The following is an 18,823-nucleotide window of genomic DNA, read 5'->3' on the forward strand; positions in this document are numbered from 1 at the left end:
CTCCCCAAAGATAACATCATCCCACATAATATTGGAATATTCTGGCATTAATGGTAACAAAGGTATATGAGATTTTTTCTTTGGAAAAAATGAGAATTATATTAATTGCAGTGGCGAATGCATAACTGAGTGACTATACCAACAGCCATTGATTGTACACTTAAGATGGATTGTATGGTGTGTAAATAAAACTGTTAAAAATAATAGGAGGGTGATAAGGGGTAAGGGATGTTTTAGGCTTTCTTTTAATTTTTATTTCTGTTTTGGAATAATGTTGTATAATTGATTGTGTTGATGAATGCACAACTAAGTGTTAATATTGTGAGCCAATCATTGTATCCTTTGGATGGATTATAGAGTGTGTGAATATATCTCAGTAAAATTGCATTAAAAAGGTAATAGAAGAGCCCGGTCCGGCCCATCCCCCTCCCCGCCGGCTCCCTGAGGCCCTGCCGGGTCGGGCTGCGGGCGGCCGGGCGCGGACCGTCGGACAGACGGGCGCCGGCGAGGACAGACGCACGGACGCACAGAGGGCCGCGATACGCACGGCCCGGGCCGGCGCTCCGAGGCCCGCCTTGGAGGGCCGGAGAACTCCGCTCAGAGTCACAGATACTGCTTATACTACAATGGTTTGTTGCCAGATTCAACTTTGAAGAAAATGATAATTTCCATTTAGAAGTTAGTGACAATAAAGAGAATTTTGATTGGCTGCTACCCTGAAATACAGGCCCTAAAAATGCCTGCTTGTTTGAACTTAGAAGATGACCTCAGTAAATGATAAAAATTAAGAAAGACATTTTGATTTTCTTATTTTCCATTGGCATATGCTTCTGGAATAATATTCATCATGGTTTTGGATGACCTTCCAAACTTAGAAGACATCTATACTTCCTTGTGTCCATCAACAGTAGAAGACTCAGAGATGGAATTTGACTCTGGACTAGAAGATGATGACATAAAAAGTGATAGTATTTTGGAGGATTCCACAATCTTTTTGGCGTTTAAAGGAAATATAGATGATAAAGACTTCAAATGGAAATTGGACACAATATTGGAGATTGTGCCCAATTTGTTACACATGGAATCCAGCAAGCTAAAGGTGCAGAAGGTGGAGCCCTGGAACAGTGTGCGTGTGACATTCAACATCCCCCGGGAAGCAGCAGAGCGGCTGAGGATCCTGGCTCAGAGCAACAACCAGCAACTTCGGGATCTGGGGATTCTCTCCGTTCAGATTGAAGGTCTTTATTTTGCCATGTGCCCATCTGGACCGAAATTATAACAACAATAGATTATAGCATGATTTCCTATGCTGCTTATTCTGTTCTTTTCTCTTGTTACAGAATGCCAGGTGACTTACATAACCTGTGCTTCACATTGCAGCACCTTTGGATAAAGAGGAATTCAGGCTGTTAAGGCTGTTACTGGGTCCTGATGCTCTTAAGCATCTGTAGTCTCAGACTCCATACCTTCCTTGGCTGATTTTGGCCATTTGTCTCTCAGATTTTGATTTTACTGGCATCTTGACCAGGAACTGATTTGTCTTTTAAAAAATACCCAATTTCAATTGCTTCCTTCCACCAAGTAAGCCTTGGTACATTTTTCTTTATTCATCTAACGGAGATCAAGAGGCCCTGAGCAGTCCTCTTATAGCAATTATTCATTTTTCAAACATTTTTAGCCACAATGATTTTTTCAGAATGAAAATCAGCTCAACATATATTCGCACATCTGCATCCAGCTTAAAATCCTGATATTGTTTGCCGTTGTTCACAGGATAAAGACCATACGCCATACATGTTCTGACTTCTGCCTTCCTCATCTTGCCCTATCTTGCACAACTCAACTCCCTTGCTGTCTGTGGTCCAGCCTTTCCACAATTCTTTTGGTTTCTTGATCATGCAATTCTTCCTTCTGCCACCGGGATCTTTGCATTGATGTCTTCTCTATATAGAATGCTTTCCCTTACTTAACTTCTACTCAGTCTTCAAATATCAGCTTAAATGTTCTGGAGGATACATTTTCTGAACCTTCAAGCTAAGTCAGAGTCCTTTGTTATACATGCCCACAAAAGTCTGTTTCTTTCCCTCACATCATTTATCTCACATTTTCAGTAGAGCAATTATTTGATTATTGGTTTATTCTCTCAATAGACTGTAAGCTTCAGTAGGTCTAGGACCGTGTCTGGTTTTGCTTGCTTTGTGTCCCTGGCAAGAACCTGTATCTGTTAGGTTCTTGGTAAACATCTCTTGAATGAAAGAAAGGGAAACACATGTATAATTACACTGCTCTGCTTCAGCACTTGGAATACAAAGATGAGTAAAATATGGTCCTTGCCTTTATGAATTCAAAAGGAGATCATGACCTTGTGAAAAATGTAAGTACCTAGTGTGGGGATACAAAAAAGGGTTCTATCTTTGGGAGCCCAGGGAGCTTGAACCCCCATATCCCCTCTTGTGTTGATGCAGAAAATGTGTCAACCAGGGATTCCAGCCTTCCCTTTCACTGGTGGTCTAAGCCCTCCTGATCCTATGCTTACTTGGATTCCAAGTGTGCCACAAAACTCAGCAGAAGAGGAGGTTATCATTTCATATATAGGAGTGAGACAAATTTTACGCAGTCTAGGATTATAGGTTGCTGTACCCCCAAAGGGGCAATATAAATAGATAAGTACTTACTTATTTGTTTATTTAGAAGAGTTACATGTAGTTTGAGAATGGGGTTGAATCTTTTGAAAACGAGAGACAGGTGGCTTAAACGATCACTAGTTTATTATAAAGAATTTGTGTAATCTAAAACATTGATATAAAAACATAACATTAATCCATAATAATCCATAGGATGAACTGTTGGAAAAAGTGGGAACCAAACAATTATTGGATAAAATAGCAACATACTGATTGTTTATACATTTTGTAACATAGAAGTGGTTTCTTTAAAACCCCAGATGTTTAATAGACTTCATTAATTATTTAACTGAGTTAAGAGGGATTTGGGGCCTTAATTGGAAGGTGTTTTCAATTGCAGGAAGGAATCACCCAATTTCTTCTCTTAATCAGACCTGCTTCCTCCAAGTTCTTAAAAGGGTTAAATGTCAGTTCCCCTTTATTGTTACAGCCATGAATTAAAACATAAGTACCAGTGAGGAAGCTAAATAGATAGCATTTTAAGAAATTATAAAATTCACATGACAAAATTCACAAAATTCACAATACATTAAGAGGTGTTTTGTTGTTGTTGTTTGTTTGTTTTTTTAACTTTTAGGATATACACATCTCTCCCAGGAGATCTCCTTTTCTCTCTCTCCACACAGCAGTGAAAGTGGTGACAGCAGCTGTTGTTTTGTGAAAGTGGTGATGGGCTGGCACCTTTGTAAGGTGTTTCCACTGTCATATCTGCTGCAAGGGAGGAAGGACAGGTTCCCCCAATGTTTTGTTCTTCATTGAAGATTTCCTGTACCTTTCCTTTTTTGAGTTTTGGTCAGGGAGTTGGGGACACATCTTTTTTGAGGACATTTTGTGACCTTTCAGTAAATTCATGGAAATTTGAAGCAGGGGTCTGCAAGCTTTTTCAGTAAAAGGCCACATATTTTTGGCTTTTTTGGGGCCATACATTCTCAGTTACAAATACTCCACTCTGCCATTACAGAGTAGAAACAGCCATAGACAGTACATAAATGAATGCACATGGATGTGTTCCAGTTAAACTTCACATAAACAGCAAGCAAGCTGGACTTGGCCCACTGACCATAGTTTGCTTTGTCCTAATTGGCAAGTTTGGGAGCTAATACAGTGTTCTCTATAACGTCTGTTTCTTTGGCACCAATTAGCTTATATGCAGTTGCTAAATAAGGGACTGATATCAGTATAATGTGGAAATTATGTTTGTCCATTTGTGATTTCCTTGGCAGGGGGATCAGGAATAGTGGGAATAGAATTATAATTATCAAAGAAAAAGCTTTTTGCTCAGCTACTGAATAGGTGGTAATTCTTTTCAGCTCTATTTTAAGAAAATTAAGAGTGACAACTTGTGCTCAGGTACCTTCTTCAGTACCTTCCCAGCCTTGTATAGCTCTCATTTTGTGACAGGTTGCACTTCCTCCTGTGCCCACCTTAATGGCAGCCCCACTGGCTCAAAGTTCCACTGCGTCTGCATTGTCTCAGCACTTTAACCAGCCATTTCCACTTTATTCCTTCAGGATTTGTTGCCTCCACCAATTATTGTTTATGTTAGTGCTCTGGTTACAAAGCTGTGTAGGTTTTGAATCTGCCACAGTGCTGTTTTTCTCATAAAGCCTACTATTTTCAGTGTGGGATTTTACAGATTGTGAGGTTTTTCAGGAATGCATTTCTCATTTAGAAAAATACCTGTAATTATTTATGATATTATGAATATTCATCAAATAGTCCATAAATAGCTAGGGGTGCCTACCATGTGCCATCACTATTCTGTGTATAAAGAATATAATTAGAATTGTCATGTGATTTATCCTCTAATTAAGACACTTCAGAGAATGAAAGGGGTGCTGATAATAATTACATGGGGCAACATGTGTAAACCAGGCTGTCCTAGGAAAACTAGGGCAGACTGTACTTACCTGGTAGTGATGGGGGAGGTAGACAAAACAAGTAAATGAATAAGGAATTACAAAATGAGATGCACTGAATAAAATAACAACATGTTCTCATAAGGGTGACCTAACCTTGGATCAGACTTTTTGGGTATGTGTCACTTAAGCAAGCTTACATGAAATTTAAGAGGTTAGCTATGTGACGAGTGCAGGAGAACTGTTCTAGGGAGAGGAAGCAACATGTGCCAAGGCCTTGAGGCGAGAAGCAACTTTGTGTACCTAAGAAACTAAAAAATGTAACTGAGTCTGAATCCTTGTTAATGAGGGAGAAAATAACATGAGATAAGGTTGGCAAGGTAGGCAAGGGCTAAATCTGCCCTGTCCAGTATGATAGCCCTGAGCTGCATGTGGCTATGAGCACTGGAAATGAGGCAGCCCAAAATGATAAGCACTGTATGTGTAAAACATATACTTAGTATCCCCCCCCAAAGAATGTAAAATATCTGATTAATAATTTTATATTAATTGCATGTTGAAATAATACGTTGGTTGTATTGGATTAAATAAAATATACATATTGCAAAAAAAAAAAAAAAAAGGTAATAGAAGAATAAATTGATGTTTGTCTTATTATTCTTTGGAATAAAATAATTATTTGATTATATTTTATGATTCACTGAAAAGTTTCTTATAAAAATCAAGTCTTTTATGATAAGTGGGTATTTTAGAAATTATATGGCTCTGTTGTTCAATATATACCTCATTTAGTTGGATAATATTCTTAAAATTGTTTAGAAAACCAACTCACCATTTGAAATTATTTTGAATTTTATTATACTTAATATATCTTTGTTATAAATAAGATCTCTCTTATCTGCTTATCCTCCTTCCCACTCCCATTAAAAAGCAGCACAAAAACAAGAACTTTTTGGAATTCCTTGTTAATAATAGACTTGCTAGATAAAGGAATAGCCACAGTCCATCCAAGCCAGAATTCTGTTTCTGACAAGGGATTTTGTCTCAGTGTCATTTATGAAAAAGCCTGGATGTTATTAAGGCTTTCAGCTTAAATTTGAGCTGATCCAGCACCCTAAGTAGACCACATATTTAATATACTGAAGTAATTGATCTAAAACACAGTTTGGAATGAAGCAAGCACAATTTCTTTCCATTCTCTCTCCATCCTTCAACTTTGAGATACTGAGATAATTTGTCTTCAGGACAATGCCACAGGTATTTCATAACTCCAAGGAACAGACTTGTAAATTACTTTTCATTGGTGCACTAGATTGTGGTTCTTTACCTTTGAATAAAAATTCCTCAAGGCAATATAATATCAAATGGGGTGTGGATGGATATTATTTTGAAGTATTAATTTGTCACCTCATGCCATCATTCCACTACCCTTCCTCACATTGAATTTTCCTGCCTCAGGGGAGGTATGAGGCATGGGGTTGTTGGTAAGAATTTCTAGGTTTGTTTTAAAATTCTAAATCCATAGGAGAATGTATGCTTTGCAGAGAAAAAAAAAAACTTTAATCATCTTTGAAACCTACCTCTCTCTCATACTTCACATTCTATCACCAGCTAAGCCTGTTGGCTCTATCTTCAAAGTATATCAAGAATGTGAACACTTTCACCTCTTACCCTGAGACAATTCTGTCCTGAACCACCATAATCTCTTCCCCAGACCACTGCAATAAACTCCTAACTGTTTTTTTTCTCTACACCCCCCTCACTCTGGTTCCCAGTCTATTCTCAGTACTGTAGCCAGAGTGATACTTTAAAAGTGGGAATTACATTATTCCTCTCTTCTGAACTTCCCAGTTCAGGAGTTATTAACTTATTTTTTTATCATGAACCCTGTTCCTAGTCTAATGAAACCTAGATATCACTTCCCAGAATATTTTTAAATGCATAAAATCTAAAAAGGGAAAAAGCATAAACCACTTATTTTGAAATACAGTAGATAAAACATTTTAAATACCAAATTTATGATATAGTAATATGTGCTTCTTCATAACATGTTAAATAACAAGACTAATAACTACCATAATTTCAAAGTAGTAGTACATATGATATGTTAAGATATCTGTAACAATGGTAATATATGAAACTATCTGTGATTTCTATTGATAATGAAATCAGTTACTCTTAGTACTGAGGTTTGTTGCTACATTCATAATGAAAGGCAATGCCAAATTTTAGTTAGAAGTTAGTGAAAAAAAGATGTAATTTTTCTTCCTGTTCAGGTTCACAGATCTCCTGAATTCTATCCAAACACCCTTGAGAGCAAGAACTCCTGCTCTGCTAGATTCCCAAATCACTCAGGGCATAAGCCAAAGTCCTTCTTATAACTTATAAGGCCCTAAATGACCTACTCTTCCTGTTCTACCTTCTCTCTTATCATTCTCCTCCTCAAACATTATGTTCCTGCCACATTAGCATCTTTGAATATTCCAGGCATGCTCCCTCCTCAGAATCATTGCTTTGAATGCTTTCTCTGGCTGGAATACTCTTCCTCTAAAAATCAACAGAGTTAAATTCCTTGCATCATTCTATTCTCTACTGAAATGTCACTTTTGCATTTAGGCCTATCCTGTGCACCTTGTTTAATTTGCAACCTACCCGTCATGTTTCCTTGGTCCACTTTTTTCCTCCATTGCATTTAGCACCTTCTAACATTCTCTATATTTTTCATTTGTATTATTTTTATAGTTTAGTACCTGTATCTCCTCATTTGAAAGAAGCTCCATGAGGCCAGGGACATATATTTTTCACTGATGCATCTCAACCACCTAGAAGAGCTCCTGGAGGAGTACTAGATGCACTCACTAAATACCTGTTGAATGAATGAATTAAAGGTAAAAGGGGGTTTTGGGGTAAAGTAGAATAGTTTCAGAAGCCAGAGGGAAATGTACACACACACTGAGGGGAAGGGAAAGCATTATGCAAATTCAGAGAACCTGCTCTCTGGCAGTACCCTTGGGAAGCAGCATAGCATCAAAGATGAAAAGCTGTATGATACATCTGGTGAAATGGATCATCGGGGTTTCAGTCTTCACCAAATGCTGACATGTCCCATGATCATCTCAGTAGAAAATCGTATAGTAGAAATTCTACAAAGCTCTACTGGAATAAATGAATGATTTTAGTGAGGTCTCATAATACAAGGCCAACATAAAAATCCATCTTATTTCTATATACCATTAATGGATATTTTGAGATTGAAATAAAAACACCCTTTGTAACAGCATCAAAATATGATATACATACAGGAAAATTTAACAAAATCTGTGAAAGACTTCTATAGTGAAAACTACAAAATATTGAGAGAGATAAAAGAATAAATAAATGGAGAAATACTTTGATTATGGTTTGGCTGACTGAAGACTTTCATGATTTCATTTCTCCTCATATTTATCTATGGATTTAATGCAATCCCAATAAAAAATCTAGCAGGTTTTTATATAGAAATTGTCAAGCTAATTCTAAAATTTAAATGGAAACAGGAAGAACCTAGAATAGCAAGAATGTCTTTGAAATAAAAAAAAGAGTTGGAGAAATTACATTACTTGATTTCAAGTTTTAATATTAAGCTACAGTTAGGATGCTGTAATATTGGCATATAGATTGACATATAGATCATGGAACAGAAATAGACATACATATATTATGGTCAATTGATTTTAAGTTGTCAAGATAATTCAATGCAGATAGTATTTTCAGCAGATGAACCTGGAATAATTAGATATCGATATGGAAAAATGAAACTCAACCCTTACTCTTTTAAAAAATTAACATGAATTGGATCTCAAATTAAGAGCTAAAACTATAAAACTTCTGGATATAAATATAGAAGAAAATATTTGCAACATTGGGTTAGCCAATTCCTTAGATAAGAAAGTTTCTTAGATAGCCAGTTTCTTATACTTCTTAGATAGGCACAAAAGGAACAAACCAGATAAGAAATAAATGATAGTTGGAGTTCATAAAAATTAAAAATATTTTATAAGAAAGAAAAAAAGCTAGGAAAATGAAAAAGCAAGTTATACAATGGGTGAAAATATTTTGAAAACATATGTCAGATAAAGGACTTGTATCAAGAATATATAAAGAACTCTTAACAATTTTTAAAAGCTTTGAACAGATATTTCAGCACTTCACTACTAGCAAATGACTAATATGCATGTGAAAAAGATGTTTAACATTATTGATAATTAGGAAAATACTAATTAAAGCCACATTGAGATATTACTTCATTCCCAAAGAATTGCAAAAATTAAAAAAAGATGGTAAATCCCAAGTGTTGGCAATTATGTGGCACAAAAAGATATTTTTATCAAATGTAATTTGCATACATTTGAGGTGGGAATCAAAATGGTGCAACCACTTTGGTAAGCAGTTTGGAGTTTCTTATAAAGTTAAACATATACTTATCATATGACCCCATCATTCCACCCTGTGCCGGTTTGAGTGTACTGTGTCCCCCAAATGCCATTATCTTTGTGGTCTTGTGTGGGGCAGACGTTTTTGGTGCTGGTTAGATTTGCTTGGAATGTGCCCCACTCAGCTGTGGGTAATGATCATTTTGATTAGATGTTCCCATGGAGGCATGGCCCCACCCATTCGGGGTGGGCCTTGATCAGTGGAGCTATATAAATGAGCTCAATCAGAGAGAGGAAACTAACTCAGTGCAGCTGTGAGTGACGTTTTGAAGAGGAGCAAGCTTGCTAGAGAGGAACGTCCTGGGAGAAAGCCATTTTGAAACCAGAACTTTGGAGCAGACGCCAGCCACGTGCCTTCCCAGCTAACAGAGGTTTTCCGGACGCCATTTGCCATCCTCCGGTGAAGGTACCTGATTACTGATGTGTTACCTTGGACACTTTATGGCCTTAAGACTGTAACTGTATAGCCAAATAAACCCCCTTTTTATAAAAGCCAATCCATCTCTGGTGTTTTGCATTCCACAGCATTAGCAAACTAGAACACACCCCTAGGTATTTACTTAAGAGAAATAAAAATGTATGTCCCTACAAAACTCATTAAATTATAAAATTACTACTGGCAAAATTTATTCTTTTAAATTGTACCTTGATAAGACTGCATTTTTTTTAAATGGAAAGACAAACAGTAAAATAGGAGGAAGGGATGTGGGGAAGAAGGAAGGAGAGAGGGAGAGATGGTGAAGAATGAAGGAAGGAAGGAGAAAGAAAGAAAGAAAGGAAAGAAAGAAAGAAAGAAAGAAAGAAAGAAAGAAAGAAAGAAAGAAAGGAAAGAAAGAAGGAAAGAAGGAAAGAAGGAAAGAAAGAAAGAAAGAAAGAAAGAAAGAAAGAAAGAAAGAAAGAAAGATTCCTGCACCCCAAGCATGAACTAGAGCATCCAAGATTCTCCAGTCCTGAAGGATGTCTGTAGACAGGTACAGCAGTAGCCTTTGTGGACAGATGACTGTGTTTCAGATCTCCACCAAAACCCTACCACTTTGGCATTGCATAAGACCCAGGATAGGAAGTACAACTCCTGTAGTTGAGTCCCAAGAATGTTAAGGTTAACATAACATATTTTAACTTCCTACCAGGGAGTTAAAATAAAAGCATGATTCATTCATAGAAATAAAAGAAATGCAATATCTTTTTTGCACAGCAAACTGAGATTCTTATTTACTACATCAGTTTTTATAAGTGGTCCAGAATCACATTGTTGTTCCCTGTAGTAACTGTGTAAGTATGACATGCTTTCTTTTACATGGGCAAACAATATTCTAAGCATGTTGGAGATACAGAGGTTAGTTAGATACATCCAGTAACTTCAAGGAATTATGAATCATACATAGTGGCTAAGAATATAGCCTCTGGAATCAGACACACTTAAGGTCAAATACAGCTGTTTCATTTATTAGTTACATGCTTTTTGGCAAACTACTTAGCACCTACATGACTCATTTTTCCTAATACTAAAATAGAAACAGTTTTACTTACCTCATACAGTCATGCCAAGTATAACATATGCAACACAGTGCCTGAAATATAGTAATTACACAATACATTTATCAGATATAGTTATTGATAGTCACAAATTGGGCAGTATAAAAAGAGCCATGCAAAAGTATAACTAAAGGTTTATAAATTCACAGGCAAGAATTATCCTCAAAAGCTTTTGGTACGGGAGGGAGGTAGATTAGGAAAATGTTGATTGAACACTTTTTCTAGAGATATGAGAGCTGGTTGAGGTTTCTGACTGGCAGGGAAGAAAGGGAGTGGTGGTATTTCTGGCAGAGAGACTAGTTTCAACAAATTCTCAGAGGTGGGAAAATTCAAAAGTTGGACAATAGGTTGGTTTTTTTGACACATACAACTAATACATTATAATGGTGAGAAAGGAGGTTGAAAAGGTAGGGCATGACTACTTTTTGAAAGACATTATTCCTCTCCTAAGGTCTTATGCCAAGGGATCAACAAATCAGTCTTCACATTGGATAAATGTGACCCACACTGTGAACGTCAGATTTTTACACTAGAATATTTGTGCTCTATTAATGTTCAAGAGACCATTAGCTGATGGAAGCAAATTTCCCTTTCTGAACATCTCTGACTGATTTCAGGCAAAGGCATGGGGTTATTAAGTAGATTGATTTTGGCATTAAAAATTATCTGCTCAGCTTCACTGAGAACTGTAAGAGAATGTGAAAAAGTTAACAATGGAGCCTTGTAACAAAGAGATGAGCAGCCACTTTCTAATTTGAATAGCTTCAGAAAAAACAAAATGATGAAAGTCAAATGAGGAAAGTTTGAAATAAGGGGAGTTGAAAATTTCCCAGGTTTCCTCAAGATGGGTCTTCCCAGGAACCACCATTAATTGATTTAAAATAAATTCCTGACTGCCCTTCTGATCAAGATGGCAGAATTAGAAGATTCAGGGTTTTGCCCCCCTACAGAAGCTTTGAACAACCAGAAATGGCAGAAAAATCTTTCTCAAAGCTCCAGAAAACAGTTAAAAATGTGCATAATCATGGTGAACACTGAATCAAGAAAAAGGCAACTTAAAAGTAGTAGAATCTCTCAAGGGAAATTTGAGAGGTTTGTGGGAAGATGGCAGAGTAAGGCTCTCCATGACTCAGTCCTTCCAACAGAACAATTATTAAACAGGAAAGAACAGTCTGAAACATCTATTTTGAAACTCCAGAGGTCAGAAGAACACTGCAAAGCATCCAGGGAAGAGCAGGAGGAAAAGTCTGATAAATTAAAGAATTGTAAATTGCCTTCTCCATGCGATGGCTAATGGCATCCATCCTCCACAATTGCAGAAGCCTGCCATGGGGTTTAGCCCCTGGGTAGCTTGCTGATGACAAAAAGGGAGAAAAACAATCCTCTTCCGCAAGGTCATGGGTGGGCATGGCCCATCACAGGTCATGGCTTTTGAATAACTTCTTCAGATCACTGGGGGCCTACATCTGAAGGCAGCGATTGTTTCAAACTGCCCAAAGGAAGCAGTAGCAATTGTTTCAAACCACCCTTGACAAAGGCTGGTGTGGAGGAGACTTAAAGATATCATGCTTCCTCAGGGCTGGGGGAAGAGTTAGTTGAAGGGCCTTATTTGCTGTCATGCCAAGAAAGCTCAGCTGTGGAGAACCATGGAAGAAGCACTTGGTGCCTTACATGATACCTTCCCCCAGAACTCTTTGGAGCAACTCTGCACCCCCTTCATGTGTCCCTGACTTAGTTTTGACTTGAAAAGTCTGATCTGGGAAAGTCTTCTCAGGTGTGCCCTGCTTCAAGAATTTGCCCTCCTGGTAGAAGCAGATTGAGAAAATAAAAGGAATGTACAGAAGTGGACAGTCTGGGGAAAAGTCTTGTCAGTTTCCAAGACCCATGAGAGGGACAACTGTCTCCCTGAAGACAGAGGGAATGTCCAAACACCTGTGAAAAGGGGAACTCCAAAACACCAAACAAGTAAAACTAAGGGCAACACATATGCTCAGAAAGACATGGAGAACTCTGCATACTGCATTCACCTTGGGCAGACCTTCCTGATAGGAGGGCTGAAGCTAAAGAAAATTTCTGTGTAATCACCAACTGGCATAAAATCAACAGACATGTTAGTGAATAAATTACAGAGTTAACATTTTTAAATACTAAAATGCACCATGAGTAACAAAAAAGTTCATGACAACACAGAAACAGGACATGTTGGCCCATACAATGGAAAAGGATGAAAATCCAGAAACACCAGTGAAGAAGACCAAAACATGTATATAACAACAACAACAAAAAAAGCCTCTTAAAAATGATCTTAAAATTGTTCAAGGAGATGGAGGAAAATAGAGAAATAGCAAAATGATGTCAGGAAAACAAAGAATGAGCAATTTGACAATCTTAGTAAAGAAAGAAATATTTAAAAGGAAACAAACAGAATTACTGGAGTTGAAGATTGCAATAACTGAAATGGAAAATGCCCAGGAAGGTTTCAAGAGCAGAATGGAGCTTGCAGAAGCAAAGATCTATGAATCTGTAGAAAAGACACTAGAAGTGAGCCAGGCCAAGAAGCAGAATGATAAAAGAATTATAAAATGTGAAAATAGCATAAGAGACTTCTGGAATACCATCAAACATACCAGTATGTGTAATATGGGAGTCCCAGAATGAGAAGAAAGAAAGAAAGGGGTAGACCAAATACTTAAAGAAATAATGACAGAAAACTTCCCAAACTTAGCAAAAGACATAATATGTACATCCAAGAAGACCAGAGTGCACCAAACAAAATAAACATGAAGAAAAACACCCTGTCATCTACTGATCATGCTATTGAGTACAAAGAACAGGGACCAAGTTCTGAAAGCTGCAAGAGAAAAGCAGCATGTTATTTACAAGAGAGTCCCAATCAGATTGAGTGCAGTTTCTCAACCAAAGCATGAAGGCAAGCAGGCAGTATGCTGAAATACTTAAAGAGCTGAAAGAAAACAAATGCTAATCAAGAATTTTATATATGGTGAGACTTTCTTTCAAAAATGAGGGAGAGATTAAGACATTCCCAGATAAATAAATGTAGAGAGAGTTCATCACCACTAGACCTGTACTACAAGCAAGGTTAAATGGAGTTCTTCAGATTGAAAGGACACTAGGCAGTGGTTCAAATCAGCACACAGAGATAAAATCCTGTGGCAAAGTAACCATCTGTGTAATTATAAATCCCAGTATCTTAATTTGGATTGTTTGGTATGTAATTCCAAATCTTACTTCCCACAGGTGCTAAAGTGCAAATACATAAAAAGTAATGATAACACTATTGTTTCAGAAATAAAATGTACAAAAATATAAGTGGTAAAAATTACACACAAAGGTGGGGGGACAGGGGAGTTTACAAAACTATGTCTATGCTATTGAACTTTAAAAAAATTCCATTAATTTCAGTAAACAGTGAATCCTAAGTTAAACCATGAACTATAGTTAATAATATAATTATAAAGATGTGCTTTCAATTTTAACAAATGTTCCATGCCAACACAAAGTGTTAATGACAGGGTGGTATATAGAAATCCTGTATTTCATGCATGATTTTTTTCTGTAAATCCACAACTTCTCTAATAAAGAAAACAAAACAAAAATGAACCCCACAAATATAAAAAAGCAGAAGTTTCTTTAGGCTCCCTGGATGGCCCCTCCCATATCCCTTCAACTCCTTGGCATAGAGCCTTCTCATACCCCCAGTTTGGGTCACTTGTCCTTGTTCTGGAGATATCAGAGTAATACTCATGCATGTAAATGCAGCAAGTATCTCTGGCCCATATTGATTTATGTCAGCCTAAGGGACTGAACCATGATCATTATCACATACTCATAATCTCAGAAATTTCTATGCATGTAGACGGCAGCCTACAGATCTCTCCTGCAGAATCCTTTGGGTGAGCAGAAAAGTCATGGCTGCTGGGGGCAAGGGATTGATGGTTGTATAACATATATTGCAGTCCCAGAGACCATAATAAAACTGTTTCCTAGGGAAGAGTTTACATTTGTATCCTTGCAGAGGAATTCCTAGGGCTTCATACACAAGCCTATGACAAGACACATGTGCAAATAGGAAAAAAGATGTCCCTACTATTTTTTCTGAATGTATTCTCTATATTCATTGCATGGAAACTCTGAAGGAGAGCACTCACACAGGTCAATCCCCAAAGACTGAGCATATCATTCCATCTTTATTATTGTTAGTTCCCAGCATTCGAGGATACCACTGTCATAACACTAACTGGTTAACACCTTAAGGAACAAAAGCCTCAGAGTCCAAATTCCAGTGATAGCACTTTAAAATATCAAAATGTCCAGGTTTCAACAAAAGATTACAAAACATACAAAAAAAAAAAAAGGAATTGATGATCCAGGCAAAGGAGAAGATTAAAGCCTTGGAAATCACCAATAAGGAGGATCAGGGATGGGACATATAAGAAAAAGACTTTAAAAATTGTCTTAAACATGCTCAAAGTTCTAAAGAAACAACAAATTAAAACAAATCAGGAAAACAATAGATGAACAGAAATGGAATATCAATTGAGACACTGAAGTTATGAAATGGAAGCAAACAAAACTGAAGACCACAGTAACAGAAATTAAAAAATTCCCTAGCAGGAGTTTTACAACAGATTGGAGAAGTAATCAATGAACTTGAAGGTAAGACATTTGAATCATCCAGTCTGAGGAGCAGAAAAGAGAGAGAATGAGCAAAGGTGAACAGAGCCTGAAGAACCTGTGAGACACCATCGAACATACCAATTTACAAATGATGGGAGTCCCAGAAGGAGAAGAAAGGGACAGAGAGAATATTCATAGAAATAATGTCTGAAAATTTCCTAAATTTAACATGCTGAATATACATATCCAAGATGTTAAATGAACTCCAAACAGGATAAGCCCAAATAGACACAGTGTGGCAGATTACACTCAAAATGTCAAATACCAAAGATAAAGATAGAAACTTGAAAGCCACAAGAAACAATGTGCCACATAAAAGGAAGCCTCAATATGATGAAGTGCTGATTTCTCATCAGAAATGGCAGAGGCAAGAAGGCAGTTGGAAGACGTATTTAAAATGCTGAAAACAAAAAGTTGCCAACCAAGAATTCTATACCTGGAAAAGTTGTCTTTCAAAGAAAAGGGAGATGAAAACATTCCCACATAAGAAAAAGACAAGAGAATTCATTACCAATAGACCAGCTCTAAAAGAGATGCAAAAGAGACTCTTGCAGATTGAAAGGGAAGGATGATAGGCAGTAAATTTAAGCTGCATGAAGAAATAAATATCTCCAGTAAAGGTAACAACATGAGTAAATATAAATTCCAGTGCTATTTTAATTTTGGTTTGTAATTCCAATTTTTGCTTCCTATAGGATCTAAAAGTTAAATGCATAAAAAGTAGTGATATATAAGCAGTTAAGGGCTCATAATACATAAATGCATAATTTGTGAAAAGAACTGCATAAATGTTGGGGAATGGAGGGGCAGAGGAACAAAATTTGGGTATACTATTGTATTTAATTTTGTTTCAAAGCAAATGAGAGTGTTATAGATATAAGATGTTCTATTTAAACCCCATGAAAACTACAAAGATAATATCGGAGAATATGCAAGCTAACAGAGAATGGTGAGTTAATTTATAATGATTGTATGGTGTCTCTTTGGGGAGATGGAAAAATTTTAGTAATGGAAGTGGAGAGGGTTCTGTAACATTGAGAATGTGACTAATTTCACTGAAGGACATCCTCAGCAGTAGTTGAGTTGGGATAGTTTATGTTATATATATCTTCTCACAATAAAAAGAAAGAACTAAAGAGAAAATGAACAAATTAAATACATGATCCTGAACAGGTTCTAACAAAGGACGATGGTTAGATTCATGTGTCAACTTGGCCAGGTGATAGTACCCAGCTGTCTGGTCAAGCGAGCACTGGCCTAACAATTGCTGCGAGGACATTTCTGGCTGGTTAATAAACCAACAGGCTGGTTCATTAAGTCATCAGTCAGTTGACTGCAGCTGTGACTGATGACTCACCAAAGGGCATGTCTTTCACAATGAGAGAATGTAATTGGCTGGATTTAATCCAATTAATCAGTTGAAGACTTATAAACAAGACAGACAGAGGACCTTCACTTCTTCTTCAGCTGCCCAGCGAAGCATTTCCTGAGGAGTTCATTGAAGTTGCCAGTTTGTTTCCTGAGGAGTTCATCGGACATCTTCCTTGGAGTTGACAGTTTGCTGACTGCCCTACAGAATTTGGACTCACGCATACTCACAGTTGCATGAGTCACTTTTACAAATTTTATAGTCATAGACACCTCTCATTGATTCTGTTTCCCTATAGAAACCTAATACAACTTGATACCATGAGTGGTTCTTGAGAAACAAAATCTTAAAATGGGATTTTACAATTTGTTTTCTACTCTGATTAGATTCAAAGGCACTATGATTCTATTTCCAATAATCAAGAGGGAACTGACAGTCTATGGCATGAGTTGGAAAAGGAGATACCCAAAATAGCACCATTTGATCCTCCTAATCATAGTCTAGTATGAAGGAAGGCTATGGGTGACAGTGTTTTTGACACCTTCACAGAGTTTTGCAGAATTAAGAGGTATAATGATGTTGGCTGGCTGCTCTTAGATACTTTGGATAAAGTTGTAAGAGAAAGGGATAAGCTAAAGGCTTCAAACTCAAAACTTAAATGCCATATGACAGATGTAAAGGTTTATATGTGTGCCCTGAAACAAAATCTTTTTTCCTGTGCCCACAGATTTGAGGTTTCTGAAAACCAGATGCAGACTCTCATTGTGTGAGTAGCAGATTTACAACATAAACTAAAATCTCAACCTCTCAGGGTGTCTGCTGTTAAAGTAAAGGCATTGATTAGAAATGAATGGGATCTGGAAACTTGGGATGGGGACATATGGATTGATAATAATGGCAGTGAGGGCAATGGTACCCTGGATTCTGCTGAGCCATTGTTAGATTTACCTGTAGAGGGCTGTCCTGAGGAAACAGCTTCCCAACCTCCAGTCTGCCATAAGGAGCCTGTCATCCAACCCCCACCTAAAGAGATTAACACTTCAGTGCCTGCTAATCCTGTAAGCACCTCCGCTGAGGAAGCAGCCCTCACTCCTCTGTCTGGAGAGATTAATCCTGTTTTAAGAGATGAAAATGCAACAGAATGTCCTAAGGTAAATGGCTTGAGGGATAATTCTAATTCTTTTCATGACCCACCCCCACCACCAGTCTTTGCTTCAATACCTATAACTATGCTAAAGTCCCAACAGGCCCCAAAGGGTGAGGTATAAAGTGTGACCCATGAAGAAATATGCTATACTACAAAAGAACTGTATGAGTTTCCCAACTTATACAGACAGAAACCAAGGGAATTTGTGTGGGAATGGATATTAAGGTTGTGGGATAGCAGAAGGAATATAAGGTTGGATCAGGCTGAATTTACTGATATGGGACCACTAAGCAGAGATTCTGCATTCAATGTCCTAGCTCGAGGGGTTAGAAAGGGTGTTAACAGTTTGGGTGGTTGGCTGAGATGTGGACCAAAAGGTGCCCAGCATTACTGGAGGTTGAAATGCCAGAACTGCCCTGGTACAATGTGGAGGAGGGGATTCAAAGGCTTAGAGAGACTGGAATGTTAGAGTCGATTTATCATGGAAGAACTGCCCACATACCCCTGGAATGTCCAGAGGACACACCTTTTACCAGGACTGTGAGGAATAAATTTGTGAGACTAGCTCCATCATCCCTGAAGGGCTCTGTAGTTGCCCTTCTCTGTAGGTCAGATATTACTGTAGGAACTGCTGTCACTGAGCTGGAATCCTTAAACACAATGGGGATAATTGGGTCCCCAGTTGGCAGAAGCCAAGTGGCTGGCTGCAGTTAATCACCACAGACAAGGTGGGCATGGCTACCATAATGGAAAACAGGCTCAAAGCAGCAATCAAAATAATATGACTCACAGAGACTTATGGTGTTGGCTAGTAGATCATGGAGTACCAAGTACTAAAATAGATGGGGAATTGACTAAATTCTTGTTTGAACTATATAGACAGAAGAATTCTAGGTCATGTGAACAAAAGTCTCCCTTGAATTACAAAAACAGAGAGTCACGGCCTCTTAATCAATTCCCAGACTTGAGACAGTTTACAGATCCAGAGCCCACTGAATGAAGGGAAGCCCAGGTATCCTTGAGGAAGGACCTCCTTACACTGCCAAAAATTTATACTG

General features: G+C 37.6%; 1 protein-coding gene across 1 annotated transcript; it reads left to right on the forward strand.

Moving 5' to 3' along the window:
- The first annotated feature begins 695 nt into the window (after positions 1-695).
- On the forward strand, positions 696-2,778 carry LOC119522720 (nuclear receptor coactivator 6-like). The gene is made up of 2 exons (XM_037821330.1): positions 696-1,238; positions 1,341-2,778. The coding sequence occupies exons 1-2, from the start codon at positions 848-850 to the stop codon at positions 1,391-1,393; spliced, it is 444 nt and encodes a 147-aa protein (XP_037677258.1). The 5' UTR covers positions 696-847; the 3' UTR covers positions 1,394-2,778.
- The last annotated feature ends 16,045 nt before the right edge of the window (positions 2,779-18,823 follow it).

This window comes from Choloepus didactylus, chromosome X (assembly GCF_015220235.1).
Source record: "Choloepus didactylus isolate mChoDid1 chromosome X, mChoDid1.pri, whole genome shotgun sequence".
Classification (NCBI taxonomy): Eukaryota; Metazoa; Chordata; class Mammalia; order Pilosa; family Megalonychidae; genus Choloepus; species Choloepus didactylus.

Coding starts and splice junctions, on each gene's coding strand:
- LOC119522720 (XM_037821330.1), top strand. CDS start 848: ATGGTTTTGGATGACCTTCCAAACTTAGAAGACATCTATACTTCCTTG. Junction 1,239..1,340: donor TCTCTCCGTTCAGATTGAAG/GTCTTTATTTTG, acceptor CTCTTGTTACAG/AATGCCAGGTGACTTACATA.